Here is a 15,401-nt window from a genome sequence, read left to right as displayed (position 1 = left end):
GTGATAAACGGTGATGTCCTAGGAGGGGAAGTGAATTAAGACACTTAGAAGCCTAAACCAAAAATAGTTTCAAAAACTTCACAAGATCAATCTATCTCAAGTTCTATCTAAATGTGCTCTAGGTTTATCTAGTGTGTTTATTTTACCGCTCAAGAGAATTACAACCTACTCTAGTAAGGTAAATTGTAAAAATATAAATGTGAAAATGTAAATAAGGCAGAGAGACAAATTCGGCATAAGGGACTTTTATCATGTGGTATCGATGCCATTCATGCCACCCCTAGTCCACGTCGGAGGTCCATCAAGGATATGCTCCCGATCGGTACCCGGTCATGACTCTTGAACCACCGAGGCAAGGTGTCAAGTCGGATAAACCACCAATCCATCAAGGTAAGGTCTCATTACTAGCCTCTCTTCTTGTCACTTGCCGCCATGATCACTTCGGAGCTTGAGCCACCAAGGCAAGGGTCTCTGCTTCCCTGTACACATGTCTTGTCGCTACTCCACACCAAGTCAGAGGGTCAACAAGCTTGAGCCACTAAGGCCCAAGATGCCGACGAGTCACCAAGATTCTAAAGTGTCGACGTACCTGTTTGTACAAGCTATGATCACTCCTTAATCCATTCTTCAAGCTGCAACACCTAGCTACAACTCACTATAGGTCTAAGCACTAAACACTCTCTAATCTTGTGCTTAATCACATTGGATGATAACTTTAAGCACTTTGGTGGCTTGAATGTCTTCTCAAGCGTATATGAGTATTCTCTAGACTCTAGCAGCACGCCACACCTTCAAATGACTGAGTGAAGGGGTATTTATAGCCTCAAACCTGCCAACTAGCTGTTTTCCCAACGACTCATAAAAGCTTAACATCGGATGATCTGGTGAGAACAGTGGTACTAACACCAGATCATCTGGTGAGTACAACCTCAGAAACTAGCTGTTAGAACTTCACTCAATACCTCCGTGAACACCGGATACTCTAGTCTACCTTCAAATTCATCACCAGACCTTCCAGTGAGTTATCTTGAGTCATCCGAGCCTTTTGCAGTCTCTCTGTGTAAAATGTTGTAGTACATTCATACGGTGTTTATTCCATTCACATCGGATTTATTCCATTCACATCGGATCATCCGTGAGTTAAAATTTCTCTTCTCTTCCCTGAAAATACTCCAACGCAACTATCTCTGTGATCACTGGACTATCCGGTGAGTTGATCTTCATTCTTCAGCACTTGCCATCGCCTCTGCAAGAAATGCTCTTGTGCTATAATCCGGTGTGCACAAACAAAGTACCGGACCATCCGGTAGGTTGATCTTCAGTCTTCTGCATTTACATTCTTTTCTGCAGGAAATACTCCGGTATTACCCAGTGCAGATCATCGGACTATCCGGTGAGATCCTCAACCTTCTCCTCCTTTGTCAGAAATACTCCGGTGGTTCCATGTCCTATTCATCGAACTATCCGGTGCGACTATTAGCCTCTAGACACAATGCTCCGGTGAGTGCAAACTACTCTGCATCGGATCTTCCGATGAGATAAATCTTCCTAAGATTTTTTCAATTCAATCAAATTTTATCCTAGCTACGGTAACTTCTTGATGTATTGCATCAATAAATCCTACTAACGTATATTCTCAATAAATATATTAATCTCAATAACTATATTACTATTAATATGACCATTTTCGCTGCAGAACTATATTCCTAAACACCATTGCTCAGACACCCATCAGGAGATGTACTGCTAGTCTGGAGGAAACAAGATGTCGCAGTTGGGGATGATGAGGGCGAGGATGCTCTAGAGCGTAACCCTTCTGAGATCATAATGGAAACTAGCAAAATCACGTTATATAAAGTTGACATGGCAGCAAAAGTGCTTGTGAAAATTAATAGTTTGAATGACCATGTATTGTTTCTTGGGCATAGCCAGTCGCATTGTCTAAGTGCTGAAGAATATCCACAATTGAAGGCAAATCATGTCTACTTGACCGACGACGAAAAAGGCACTGCATTTTGGAAGAGCAATTGCCGTGATATATGTATTTTCAACTTGGAAAGTAACAGCATCGAAGAAATTGTATCTCCTCAGAGTTGGTGCAGCTGGCCAGTTCCCATATGGATAACATCCAATGTTACAAAGATGTGCTCGGGATTGAATGAATAGGTATTTGTACTATAATTATGTAGCTTTTTCATGGGATGTAGTATCTTTTGTTCAAATATAATTTTATGTATGTGATCAGTAGAATAAAATGGGAACAAATAAGTACCCAGTCTCAGAAACGTTGTCCCATTATGATTCAATTACTGTATGTTGAGTTTATTGAAGGATATTTCTTGTTTCAAAAAATTTGAATTCCCATAGAGTTATCAATATGTAACACTTCGATGTCATGTTTGTTAATAATGTTTGGGTGACTAAATAGAAGCCTAATCTGAAAACATAAAGAACATGCGTAAATACTCCCTCCGGCCACTAAAAGGGTCTTTTTGGATGTGTCCTGTCAAACTTTAGTTATCAATAGCTTTATGAATGTCTAATATTGCAAAATAATACGTGCATGTTCATCTTAAAATACATAATTATACAATAAGTTTGCTAGGTTTTGAAAATTCATTACAATAAGAACTATGGGTCAAAAATGTTGTTTCGGGACCCTAGCATTGTCCAAAATCACAGTTATCTTGACTGAGGAGTAAGCTACAGTTTGGCTGATGTTTTGACTGGAGCGAGTAAGAATTTATTATATATAAAAAATATATAGTACTAGTTATAAAAGGTCTCAAAGGATAAAAAACTACTAAACTATTTTGTTACCACCAAGAAAAAATATACTAGATAGAGGATTATTATATTCCGAAGGTAAGGTGGAACGGGAAGGCCATGATGCACAAGATGACCAGGATTGTCCGACAGTATTCTGGCCATGGTGAGTCCGACTGGGTTGATGCTTGCTGTTAATTTTGTCAATTGCGATTTGTAGTGTTGAATTTGGGGAGAAATTGGTGTATGTGTGTTGTGCTAAATTGAGTTTCAGTTGATGAATTGGCTTTGTTTTGGTGTGTTTGTAGCAACTGGTGGTAGAGCAATACTGAAACCTGGTTTCTGTTTTGTGGGATGGTGGCCGATGAAAGAGGGCAAGGACGTGTTTATGGTTCAGTTCAAATGTGCACAGCCCTACTTTTTTTATAGGTCTGTATAACCCTATTTAGACGGTATTTGGTTGGATTTTTGTTTGTCAGAAGTTAGAAGCTTAATCGAATGGCTGGTCGTTGAGCTGACTTTTGAAAAGTTAACTTCTACGAAAATAAATTAAAAACTAAAAAGCAAACTGATATGAGTTTTTCTGAGTATTTTTTTGCTGAGAAATTAAAAATTTATTTTAAAAATCAATAGCAAAAAGTTGCCAATCAGAAACTAAAAGATAGAAACTAACTTTTCAACTAAAAATTAAAAACATCAGTCCAACCAAAAGACCGTTGTAACCAGCACGATCATTCATTTCTATCGGCTGCTTTACTCTTCTTGGTTTCCATCGAGAGTTCTCACCGTCGCCGTGCGGCACTCCCATCGCAGGAGTGGTCACTGAAATGTGAAATCGCGCTCTTCTTGGGGCCCAGGCCCATGTTGCTCAGCGTATGGGGCCTCCCATGGATGTCACCTCGTCAACTTACTGCGACTGCTTTGCAAAATCGCAACCAGCCCGCGAGGGTGGCACCCACGCCGCGCGGCGCGCACTACTGTTCTGGGCGGGAAACCCCCACGTCACCAACCACGGGAGGGCCCGCAGTGTCAGAGACCCGAAACAGCAATAGAGGGCAGGGAGGAAGGGAGGGCCAGCGCCGAGTGTTCTCCGTTCCTCCGCCACTCTTCTCCGCCTTTTCCCCCTTCATCTCGTTCAGATCGCGGAGCAGAAGCGAGGCGGCGGCGAGCCGGCGAGGAGACAATGCCGCCTAAATCCGACAGCTGCGAAGGTATTTCGTCCTGTCCATCCTCAACCCCCCCCCCCCCCCCAAACGAAAATAGTGTTTTGGTTCGAAGTTTTCCAGATTTTAACCATCGATGCTCTTCCTTAGCTCGATCTATTCGAAGTTTCTGAAGATCCTTACGCATCTGTTTCTCTATTGGTTTTCTTTGCAGGGATCGTCCTTAGCTTCGTCAATGAGGTGCGGCCCCTCCGCTAGAACCCCAGCCTAAACCCTAAACCCCTTCCGCAAAGTTGTCTGTTTCCGCTTACGTTTCACTTCGTGATTGCCATGCGTGCGCGATTAGGATTTTTGTTGTATTACAAATTTGCTTAATTTCCAAGACATAGCCTTTTAGCAAGTTGCTGTTTTATGTATGCTGGTTGTCATCTGTACTATACTTGCTCCGTGAGAAGAGGTCGAACCATTTCGGATTATGCTAAAACCCCTGGACATCATCCTGAATAATTAGTGTATGTATGTTGCAATTGGCATCAGTTTCTTTATTATAAGGGTGAATATTACTCGAAATGTTTGAAACTAAGGTCATTCTTCAATTAAGCGGCTACTTGCTGTCATACCCTGAAATTTGGTTGGCTGCCTTGGAGCACGGTTCACACATGTGTCCTGTATGTGGAGTCCTGACCTCATCGGTGAAATAGAAGATAGATTTGACTAGTTTCAGTTGAAATTTCTTTATTACTTAGTGTGTCACTGTGTCTTGCATTTTTGGTTCGCATATGCCCATTGCATCGAGTAATAAAAATAATAACTCATCAGGTTCTTACAAGAATACTTTTCTTGGAGGATTCCACTGTAAAGTAGTAGCTTATAAATGCTTGCAAATGGAAACAAAAGTACAAGGCTTTTGCAGATCAGTTTTGGTCTTTGCTCTTCACTGTAGGCTGTTATTTTTTCCTGTCAGGGATAGTTATATTCACTATAGGCTGTTTCTCCCCATTTGCAGTGATAGTTGTATGTTTCTAATTATCATTTTCTGTCATTAGTTCTGCTTGTTACGTTGTTCATTTCCCAGTTAACTGTGTGTATCCTCCTCCTGAATTCAAATAAGTTGGAGAGGAAGTATACTGTCTTTTCCCTTCAGATACTGCTCTTTACCTCGATTTGGTCAAAATCAACTCGGTTATACTGATGTGCCTAAATAGTAAATACTGTATGTCAATGTCCATATGAAACGAGTTTATTTGAAATGGAGTTTCTATACTGTTATTGAATCTATGCAAGATATCAAAAACAACTGACACACTATTTAGTCAGCTTAGGGTGTTTCAAATTCTCACTTTTATAGCTGATATCATGATCAGACACCTTACAGCACATTAGCTCTGGATATCGTTGAGTTGACTATTACCATGGCTCTGCAGCAAAACAGGCCGTTGAATTCACAGAATGTAGCTGATGCACTACAGAAGTTTAATCTTAAGAAGACTGCAGTACAAAAGGCACTGGATGCATTGGCTGACAGTGGACAGATTTCCTTCAAGGAGTATGGCAAGCAGAAAATTTACATTGCTCGGCAAGATCAATTTGACATTCCAAATGGAGAAGAACTTGAGGAGATGAAGAAAGCAAATAACAGGTTACAGGAAGAACTCGCTGAACAAAAGAAAGCAGTTAGTGAGGTTGAATCTGGTAAGCTTCACTTCCAATTGGTACCATGGTCTTGTTAATGGTCTATTGAATGCAGTATACAATAATCATAGTTCAGAGATCTAAAATTAAATCATGTGGCAGAGGTACGAGGTCTGCAGTCAAACTTGACTTTGGCAGAGATTAAGTCGAAGGAGGCTAAATTACAAAGTGAAGTATGTGTATTTTTTGCACATAACTATGTTCCTTTGGACCAGTTTTAGTTACTGACCTCATATTTGTTCAGGTCCAGGAAATGGAAGAAAAAATAAATAAATTGCAGAGTGGTGTCATCTTGGTGAAACCTGAGGACAAGAAGATCATTGAGGTTTCCTTTTCTGAGAAAGTTAATCAATGGAGAAAGCGGAAGAGGATGTTTAAGGAGCTTTGGGATAATATTACTGAGAATAGCCCAAAAGATCAGAAGGAATTTAAGGTTTTTGCTGCATTTTCCCCCATTCTTTTACCTTCTGACTGCACTTCAGACCTATATGCTTTGATTAAGCATTAAGCACATTGATGACAGACAATAATTGTAACTAGTTCTTTTATTTGTTGCTACTTCTTGGCATTTACACTTTCTATTGCTGCCATCCAACTGTCCATGATGCTGATGAGCAGTATGCATCTGTGCAGGAAGAACTTGGTCTCGAGTACGACGAAGATGTCGGTGTGAACCTTCAGTCTTACACTGACATGCTGGCAAGTCTCAACAAAAGGCGAAAAATTTCCCGCTGATAATGTAGCATGAGATTATCTCAAGTCAAAAGTAGGTTACAGCAGTTCTACCAGCAATGCAGTTCATGGTTCCACAAATTTAATGGTTTATGTAGCCGAGTGTTCCAGATAGATGATGTTGTCCTCAGTTAATATATGTCTTATGAGTATTCCAGTGGGTAAATTCAGGCCTTAGCGAATTAGTTTATCCTACCTGTAATGAGATTTGATATAGCTTTGAACCAGTCGAGTGAAAGCAAAATTATACATTCTCTTCAATCTGTCTATAAACAATGCATCTAGCAGCAGTATACGCCGATGATTTTGCTCTCTGCTTACATAAATGGCAAATTGGCAACGAGTGTTTTTTTTTCTTTTTTTTTCTTTGGATTACATACATGGCATAGGCATATCCAAGCATCGAACTACAGGCATATAGTGCAAATTTAATACATTGAGATCAAGAAACCATCTCCTCTGTTGTCATCTGGTTGCAGCTAAACCCCCCTCCCCTCCCCTCTTTGTTCTGACCGATGCCGGCCTGCCCCTGACCTGATCTCGATGTTCATGGTGTTTCAGTTCGTTCTCTGCAAAATCGCCATGATTTGCTTCATCCTCAGGCAAAACCTCTCTCTCTGAACGGTAATTCCGAACAAGTCCAATCTTCTCAAATTTCTTCCCATCAATATTCTCCTCTTTCCTGGTTCCATTCATCTGCGTCCTACCTGGCTTCCTGTTGTCGCCGGCTCCCCTGGGCTCACCCCGCGAGAGCTCCATGGCGGCCTTCGCGGCGGCTGCGGCCGAGCCGGCCGACTCGAACGCGGCCCGAGCTGCCGCTTCCACATCCTTGTACCTCTGCGCAGAGTGGCTAGAAATGTCTTCCACCGGGTCATCAACTGGTGGCATCCTGATCCTCTCGTCATCCTGCTTCGTCTTCCTCTGGTTGGAACGCTCCGGTTCCTGGTAGGGAGGTTCGTGGACGCGCACGGCGGTCCCTTTCTCAATGGCGATCTCCTGGAGCACCATCTGCCGGCTCTCGAGGCTCGGCTGCTTGGTCGACAGCTTCTGCACGATCTGTTCCGACAAGGCGATTATTCATGATTCGTTAGGATTGTTGCAGAGAAATTTCGACGGCTAAGTTAGAAGCTAGCACAGTCAGAGTGCGTGGCTCGTCGGCGGTCCTCACCTTGGCGTTGACACCGCAGCCGCTGCGGAGCTCGGACGCCGCGGAGACGAACTCCCTGCCGAACTTGTCCGCGAGCAGGCGCCGGACCTCCTGCAGCTCCGGCAGGTCCCCACACCTCGCCGCCGCGTACACCAGCCCCGCCGCCGCCTCCCGCAGCTCCTCCGGACACTCCCTGTGCAAGGCAAACGAAAATAAGAACATGCAAATGAAACAGGTGCAAAAGCAACCTGCTGGCGTTTGAGATGGGTGCTCGCTGACCTGTGCGCGTCCACGAGCGCGGCCCTCTCGATGACGAGGTTGCAGTAGGCCTCGAGCTCGAGGAGGACGTCGAGCGCGTTCTGCTCGCGGATGACCTGCTCAGCGCGGAGCAGCGCGCGGTCCGGGTGCCCCAGCCGGAGCAGCTGCTCGACGTCCCCGCGCGCCTGCGCGCACCGCACCTGCCGATGGCCCCGCAGCACGCCGAGCCGCGTGACGGCCAGCCCCAGCAGCGTCTTGAGCCGTGCCGTCTGCTTCGACGTCCGCCCCAGCAGCACGTCCAGCCTCCTCCCCATCGCCCGCCTCTGGCTTCACCGCACCACGCCGAGCTAGCAACCGCACCTGACTGCCGACCGAGTCCTGTGGCTAGCGTTTGATGTGTGAAGACCAGGCGGCTCCGCCCTGGTCTTATATAACGTCCGAGTAGACGCGTGTGCGCCCAGAGCCGCCTAGCTGCAGCGCGTGACTGGTTCAGCGGTCCAGCCGCGCAGGGGACCGTGGCAGCGAGCACGGACCTCGCCGCGCGCCCCGGTTTCAGGCAGGCCTCTCTTGAGTGCGACGCGCGCGCGGGTTTTGTCCGAGCAACCGAACAGGATTTCGCGGGAGGGAGGTGGGCATTCGGGTCGTTACGGCGTCCAAGGTGACAACCGCCACGTCTGCTCGGGGAGTGGCGCGGTTTTCTTCGTCCGATTCCTTTGACGGGGCAAGCTCGGTAGTTTCACGAGGAAACCGACGGGTTTGGAGTCGTGGATAGCAGTAATCTGGATCCAACGGCGCGTACGGTAGCTGCAGTGGCACTGGATTGCGGAGAAACTGCATACGGATTGCCTTCATTTCGTACGTCTCATTATTTGATTGCGATTTGCCCCGTTCTAATCGCTGCTGTCATGAACTCATGATGATAGAGTGATGAATGGTTCGTACGTGTAGATGCAGACCGGAGACCCGTACGGCAAACGCTTTTTTTCTTTTCTCCGCGACATTTTTGTCATTTCCTGTCGATTGCTCCAGATCTTCAGAAAGAAAATCTCTGCCCATATAGAAATGGTCAGTAGATATCCAGAATATCTTATAAATAGATAAATTTATCTACAAGAATAAGAAGTAAGACTCTAAGAGTTATACGACGCCTCCTATACATGTAGTTTAGTGATTCTGCGGAGGATAATTTATGCTAAGTAGAGACAATTCGACACAGACCATTAAAGCCTCTTAAAGCTCTACATCCTCCCAACCTTTCATAGTTAGATCTATATTTTGAATCTCCCCTCGACTACACGCAAGGAAACCGTTGAACTAGGCTAGATCCATTTAGGCTAGCTATACACCCCTTATAACAGTCTCAGAAATCAATACAAGATAAATATAATATAAAGCTATTATCCTAAGGGAGATAAACCTGTTAAAACCCCTCCGTGTGTTTCTTTCATTCGTCTACTCAAAGCATCACTATCTCTTTTTACAATTTCGTAAGATCAACGGTTCACTAATTATTGACAACTGGCGTTGTCCATAGTGATACAATGACCAACTCCGAAAGTTTTATATGTAAGTACTAATATTACATTTATATTAAAAATACATTCATGTTTGAATGTTATTCTCTTTGCCCTACAATCTTTTCATTCTCCGCATTGGAAGTTCTTTTATATCTCTCCAAGTACCTATCCAAAACCTCTTTCGGAATGGATGATAGGGGACTACACGCGTACAAGTTACTGAATGTTAATGGCAACTTATCGTGCATGCACCAAAGCAACTTTGTGTGAATAGTGATTTCCTGAGTTGATGACCTAGCGAGATGTGAAGATGTCACTTATCACATCTGCAAATGCTTAGTGGCTAAGACATCCCTCACTCTAGAATCTAAGGCCGACTGACTAAGCTTCTCAGGAAGCAACGAAGACGACTACCCTAGCTGAAGAAAGTGAAATGTATAAGATGTCGCCTAGAGGCGGGTGAATAGGTGTTACTATGTATTTATAGCTCACTTCAAAAAACTAGCTGCTACTTTGTATTTTGAACTGACTCGGAGTATCCGGGTTCACCCGGAGACTCCGCGTAACACAAGAAAACGCAGACAAAAACACTGTCCGGAGCCTCTCAGGAGGATCCAGAGACACCAGAACCCGGAGTATCCGGGCCAACCCGGAGACTCCGGGTTAAGCACTTAAGGCCTACCCGAGACTCTCTAGCGGAGTCTCACTCGGAGACTCCAGCCACAAACAAAACTCCGGAGTATCCGCGCTAACCCGGAGACTCCGGTGTCGGTGTAAAGAATAGTGGGGTCCCTGGCAGGTGGACCCTCGCCGGTATGATATCAGCAAATATCGTAAGCCACGTTTTTTCCGGAAGCGCGGTCCACCCGCACGACCAGTCGGCAACCGCGCGGCCAACCAGCGACCACGCAACCCGACACTCCGACCGGGTTCCGTGACTAGTCCACAGGTCGCAGGAGCAAACCCCGCAACCAGTCCCGCAACCAGTCTCCTCTGGTCGTGTGGAGGTATGTGTCCTAGCAGTCTAATCACAATAAATACTTTTTCACTTGAGTGGTTCCCTTCCCCAGGTCCCCCTTTCGGTTGTCCACGGCGTGGTCGGCGTAGAGCAGCTGTGACCCATCCCATAGCATTAATCACTACGGGATGGCCTGACAGACGTGACAGGAGTTCTTTTGCAGGTGCACAGGCGGTGCGTGAGGACACGACAGGACAGTTCGGGCGACCGGAATGACACAGGCGATGGAGCGATGGGACGGGCTCTGTGGCGACGTAGAGTAAATGGGATACGTCCGCTTCTAGTAATGATAGGCCTAGGTGAGTAGCTCAGGCTAGGTCTGAGTCTATGTGTCGGTTCATGTGTAAGAACTCTCTCCCTCTGATATATAAAGGGAGGAGTACCAGGCTTGTGAAGGAAGGGGGTTTTTCGGGGCCCAAGAAGTAGAAGGCTGGGCAAGAAGATCATGGGTAACTAGCTTAGACCACAGAAAGAAGAATACAGAGGATGTATGGCTATTACCATGAGGGGGTTTGAACCTGGATAAACCCCAGTGTTCTTGTGCTACACACACAGCCGGATCCAACCTACTCTTCTCGAACAAGGATCGTGCACCCATCGCCCAATACACCCCGGAATCACTGTCACGGATTTACCATCGACATTTGACGCGCCAGGTAGGGGGTGCGATTCGAGTTCGGGATTCAAGTTGCTGTAAGGTATTCTTCATTGGGTACGACCCAAACGGAGCCGATATGTCCCAAGCTCAGGACGTCGGATCAGGATCCGAGGGCTCCGGGAGGAGGTTGAGGCATCCATGCTCCCAGTGCCAAGGAGAGCTCACGGACCGCAAGCTCTGGGGAACGGGTTTCTTCGGTGGAAGCCCACCCCCCCCCACCCCTCGGAGGATCACTCACTGCGCAAGGACTGCCATCCTCAGCCCCGTGACGTGAACCAAAACCATCAGGCAAGTATGATTCGATCCGACAGAAGAATATCGGGGAACTAATCGCGTGTGTCGTTTCTACGAGCAGGTTCAACCCCAGGAAGAACAGAATGACCTACACCTCAGACTTCAGGCACGAGTAATGACCACTCCCCACAGGAAGGGGAGATCCTTGTTCTACCTTGCAGGATTTCAAAGGGTCACGAATGCGGCACTGGTCGCTCAGCAGGGCATGCTTTCTCCCGACCAGAAAGGAGCAAGCACAGGACCATGCATCGTCAGGAACATGATTCAATTCCATTTTTTCCAATTGTTAAATACGATGCAGAGTATGATGGCCTCTTAAACGGAACACGAGCATCACCCACGCGGGGAGAAACACCTACTAGCGATGAGTGACTCGCTGATAGGTGAAACCCCATCGTCAAGGGGTCTTCAGTGCTCGGACCAGACGATGGCGACATACCTCTCCGAAGTGAGAAAGCTAGAGCAATGCTACATCGGCTGGGAAGTTACACACGTCCCTCGCAAGAATTTTTGCCCTGACCAATGGGCTGGCCCATCTAGCCCCTTCTCGCGAACTTGTCCAGGTCGGAGTCTTTGAGAAAAAGACTCACGGTCACCCACTGCGGTCTCGGGCCGGAGCGAAAGGGATGCTCCGCTCAGAAACGGAACACAAGAGGCAACTACTTTGGAGACAATGCCTCCCTCGGTGCTGTCGACCTTTGGTGGATACTATGTGGACGCCCTGCTCGATTCAGGTACGACCTGAATGGATCAGATCTTGGACTACCTTCAGAATCAAGCAACCCATGATGACGATGTGTCAGCGAAAAAGGTCACGCGAGCTAACTGCTAGAACCTTCCTTGGTAGAGGGATTCCTCTACCACCAAGGGAGCAACGACCCTTTACTGAAGTACATCGCTCAGGATGGCCGGAGCATAGTGCTCCCTAACACCCTCGGAAGTAGACGAGGAGGCAGGACCTCCCACCGCACTCCAGGGTGCTCGCGAGCAGGTGAAAGGGTGCAAGTCGCGCCAATACCATGACCGAAATACCTGCCTACTAGCCTGAGCACAATAAACCATACCACTCTCTCAGCTTGTCGCTGTCTGGGGGCTAGACGTCGTGCGACCGTTCCCTAAAGCCCCAAGCAGCCATAAATTCCTAGCCTAAGGCACGGCCGTTACCACCGCACGCAGAACTGGTTGTAGGTCACTAACGACCTAAAGTTCCCCAGCCTCGCGCAGTCGGGTTGATCGGGGTGGTCGGCCGCTAATCATACAGCTCGCGGAATGCTAGCTCTACGTATGAGGCCGCTCGGAGACAAGCCAGTTTTGACCATTTTGCAGGACCTTCCGGACGAGCGTGGACTTGACTTGTAAGTTTTTCCAAATTAAAGTAATCAAACCCTTTATGTTGCAGGAGTCCATGGACGAACGCATTTTCTCGCCACATTCTGAGATTTGTTGGCCCCCTCGCTTGTGTTAACGGGATGAGATCCGAAACTAACCCGCCCGTACGATGACAGGGTAACGGCGCCCGAGGGTTAACGACCATGTTGCCGCAAGTACTAAATCGGGTCAAGCGTTGGTCTCCACCGAAAGGCTCGTCGTGCTAAGGGTCTCCCTCAGCGTTAGGAAATTTGCTCGCAAGCTACTTAATGCGATCCTCCCTGAGTGGTGCAGGCACTCCGAAGACTATTCGTCATCCAAACACGGACAAAAAACCACCTAAGGGCCAAATGCTCGTCATTACAAAGCCCAAGGGTTGGTTCCAGATAAGCCTACAACATTCCTCCTAAGACCCAAAAATACTCCTGAGGGGGTTGAACCGGACAGTCCACAGACAGGAACGAGCAGCATACAAAAATAAATTAGCCCAGGCACCGAGTTCCTCTGTGGTCATCCGAGTACCTTCAAAACTAGCGCCGACTGCAGACAAGAGGTCCAGGTTGGGGAAGTGGTCGCTTACGCAGGTGAGGGCTAGGCAGGCACCAGAGACTCCGACCTCAAAAAGACAGTCTCCAACGGTCTCACGAATCCTCTGCTCAAGGCCACTTGCCTCCTCGGATGCCGCCAGGAACCACTCAACGTGACCGGATACGGTGTTCCTAGGGGTCGGATGGACCTGGACGCTGGCGGACCGAAGCAACGAGTCGAAGGGGGTGAAGGCTCACTAGTTGGTTGTAGAACACCACTCACCGCTCATCACTCTCTTTGGTTAGCCGCTCGAGTTCCTTTCGCACCGCATAAAAATCTTCCTGGCAGCAGTGAAGCCGGTCGTAGAACTCCTCCCTCTGCTGGGCACTTTCCCTCGCCACTCGTTCCAGATCCCTCTTCACCCTGAGCAACTCCTCCCAGCAAGCTAGTAAAAAATAGAGCGCAAGCAACACCGGTGTTAGCCGGATGAACCCTACTGGTGTAACCTAGGACCATCACTCGGGGCTAGTGGTTAGTGCAACGCACCTTGAAGGTCTCAAAGTACTCGCCCGCTCGGCCACAGACCCCCGCACATGTCTGGCCGCCACCTTCAAGGATTGTCGGTCGGAAGGGTGGTTGACAGATATGATCGGGGATTTGATGAGGGCTGGAGGGCCAATCGGCGTGGACAGCGGATCGGTTCGGGCCGGTGGCTCGGACACCCCGGGAACTCTACGACCACAACGACATAATCTTCTCAGGAAACAAAGGCGTGGGGGCTCCATTCAAAAAATGTTACATAACAAAGGTTACAATCAAGTTTTTTACTCCTCGGCGGCCTCCACCCGGAAGATGGAAATCACGTGGTCCACCACCCCCAGCACTATCGCTGAAGTCTCTCCTCGGCTTCTGGACCGACAACCGTGGCCCCTTCCCGGACCATGTCCAGCTTGAAGTTAGGGTCATGACTGCAGTAGCACCGGAAGATGTACTCCGCGGTTGCCCTCACCGCATCCAAAAGGTCCTCCGCCCCCCTCAACGCCAGGGTGGCAGGGAGCTCAAAGAAGTGCTCCGCAAGGACTCGAAGGGCGTAGGCCCAGGCATGGGCGGTACGGCCATCCTTCGGCTCGATCACCGCTAGCCCGAGACTACTCAGCGGATCCGCTAGCGCTCTGAAGGCCTCCCGGAGGATGGTGAGGGTAGTGTGCTCTTCATCCTTGAGCTGGAAGCGCTCAGCAACTAGCACAGCCTTCTCTTGGGAGAGCTCGCCGCACCTCCTCCACATCTCGTCCAGCTGCTTCTCCAGCTCGGCGCATCTGTTGGTCACCGTCTCCCTCTCTTCGACTAGCTTGCGGACGCCGACCGGGAAACGTCTGACCCACGAGAGCAAGTCAGGAGTCAATACAGACTCCTCAACCAAGCCCGTGGGGCCTGGAGCAGCTGTCGACATGCCGAAGGGCGAGGCCAACACGAGCAGGGGCATCGAGGCATCATGCCGGGGCATCGTCAGGGGGGGTCGCAGTTGTCGCCGAAGGCCTACGACAACCCAACAAAGTTGCTGAATCAAGGAGAAAAGAGCTAATCAAAGTATCCGCAACTGCCCAGAAAGGCCTACCTCTGCGGCGGAGAACGAAGCACCAGCTTGGACCTCACAAACCCGCCAGATCGGCAGGTAGAAGAGGACAACCCTGTGAGTGGACCGTTGGTGCATGGGGTCTCACAGGGACGTTTTGACACCCCCGCATCCAACGATCCGTTTGCCACCCTCTTCCCGCGCCGTGCGGATGCTAGGTCCCCGGTGCTAGGGTCGGACCGCGCTTGGCCAGGACGAATTTGGTCGCGGGGCACCGGGTCGGTCCCGGACTGGTCGTCGGGCATTGGGTCGGCTCTGGACCGGTTGCGGGGCACCAGGTTGGACCCGGACTGGCCACAGGGCACCAGGTTGGTCACGGTCGGGCCGCAAGGTGTCGGGTCAATCCTGGACCGGTCGCGGAGCGCCTGGTCAGCCTCCTGCTAACCCGCACCACTTACGAAACCGCCACCCTCGACCACCACCGGACCCTGCGGAGGTTGGCCGCCCCCCGGCCCAGTTGGGTGCGAAGCACAACCAGAACAAGGGACGTCCGGGGCAGACGCTTCCGGGTCGATCTCCCGAAGGGCCTCATCGACCTCGTCGATGATTGTCCACAGGGCATCGACCTTGGAAAGATGCTGAAGATAGCGCGAGAAATAAAACTCTAGCTAAGGAAAAAAAACTTGG

The 15,401-nt window shown here is 48.6% G+C and overlaps 2 protein-coding genes across 2 annotated transcripts; one reads left to right on the top strand and one right to left on the bottom strand.

Annotated features, from left to right (window-relative positions):
- Nucleotides 1-3,784: 3,784 nt before the first annotated feature.
- Nucleotides 3,785-6,614, top strand: LOC133913141 (homologous-pairing protein 2 homolog). Its single transcript, XM_062356203.1, has 6 exons — nt 3,785-3,977; nt 4,144-4,169; nt 5,354-5,621; nt 5,724-5,794; nt 5,866-6,054; nt 6,255-6,614. Exons 1-6 carry the CDS (start codon nt 3,950-3,952, stop codon nt 6,354-6,356), a joined length of 684 nt encoding a protein of 227 aa, XP_062212187.1. The 5' UTR covers nt 3,785-3,949; the 3' UTR covers nt 6,357-6,614.
- A 56-nt stretch (nt 6,615-6,670) lies between these two features.
- LOC133913139 (uncharacterized) lies at nt 6,671-8,168 on the bottom strand. Its single transcript, XM_062356201.1, has 3 exons — nt 7,780-8,168; nt 7,522-7,693; nt 6,671-7,409 (listed from the first exon to the last, which is right to left on the bottom strand). The coding sequence occupies exons 1-3, from the start codon at nt 8,070-8,072 to the stop codon at nt 6,819-6,821; spliced, it is 1,056 nt and encodes a 351-aa protein (XP_062212185.1). The 5' UTR covers nt 8,073-8,168; the 3' UTR covers nt 6,671-6,818.
- Between the last annotated feature and the right edge of the window lie 7,233 nt (nt 8,169-15,401).

The sequence above is a fragment of the Phragmites australis genome, chromosome 3 (assembly GCF_958298935.1).
Source record: "Phragmites australis chromosome 3, lpPhrAust1.1, whole genome shotgun sequence".
Lineage (NCBI taxonomy): Eukaryota > Viridiplantae > Streptophyta > Magnoliopsida > Poales > Poaceae > Phragmites > Phragmites australis.
This window is presented reverse-complemented; position numbering and strand designations above follow the sequence as displayed.

Coding starts and splice junctions, on each gene's coding strand:
- LOC133913141 (XM_062356203.1), top strand. CDS start 3,950: ATGCCGCCTAAATCCGACAGCTGCGAAG. Junction 3,978..4,143: donor TAAATCCGACAGCTGCGAAG/GTATTTCGTCCT, acceptor TTTTCTTTGCAG/GGATCGTCCTTAGCTTCGTC. Junction 5,795..5,865: donor AGGCTAAATTACAAAGTGAA/GTATGTGTATTT, acceptor ATATTTGTTCAG/GTCCAGGAAATGGAAGAAAA.
- LOC133913139 (XM_062356201.1), bottom strand. CDS start 8,072: ATGGGGAGGAGGCTGGACGTGCTGCTGGGGCGGACGTCGAAGCAGACG. Junction 7,694..7,779: donor GCGCTCGTGGACGCGCACAG/GTCAGCGAGCAC, acceptor TGCCTTGCACAG/GGAGTGTCCGGAGGAGCTGC. Junction 7,410..7,521: donor GCTGCGGTGTCAACGCCAAG/GTGAGGACCGCC, acceptor TTGTCGGAACAG/ATCGTGCAGAAGCTGTCGAC.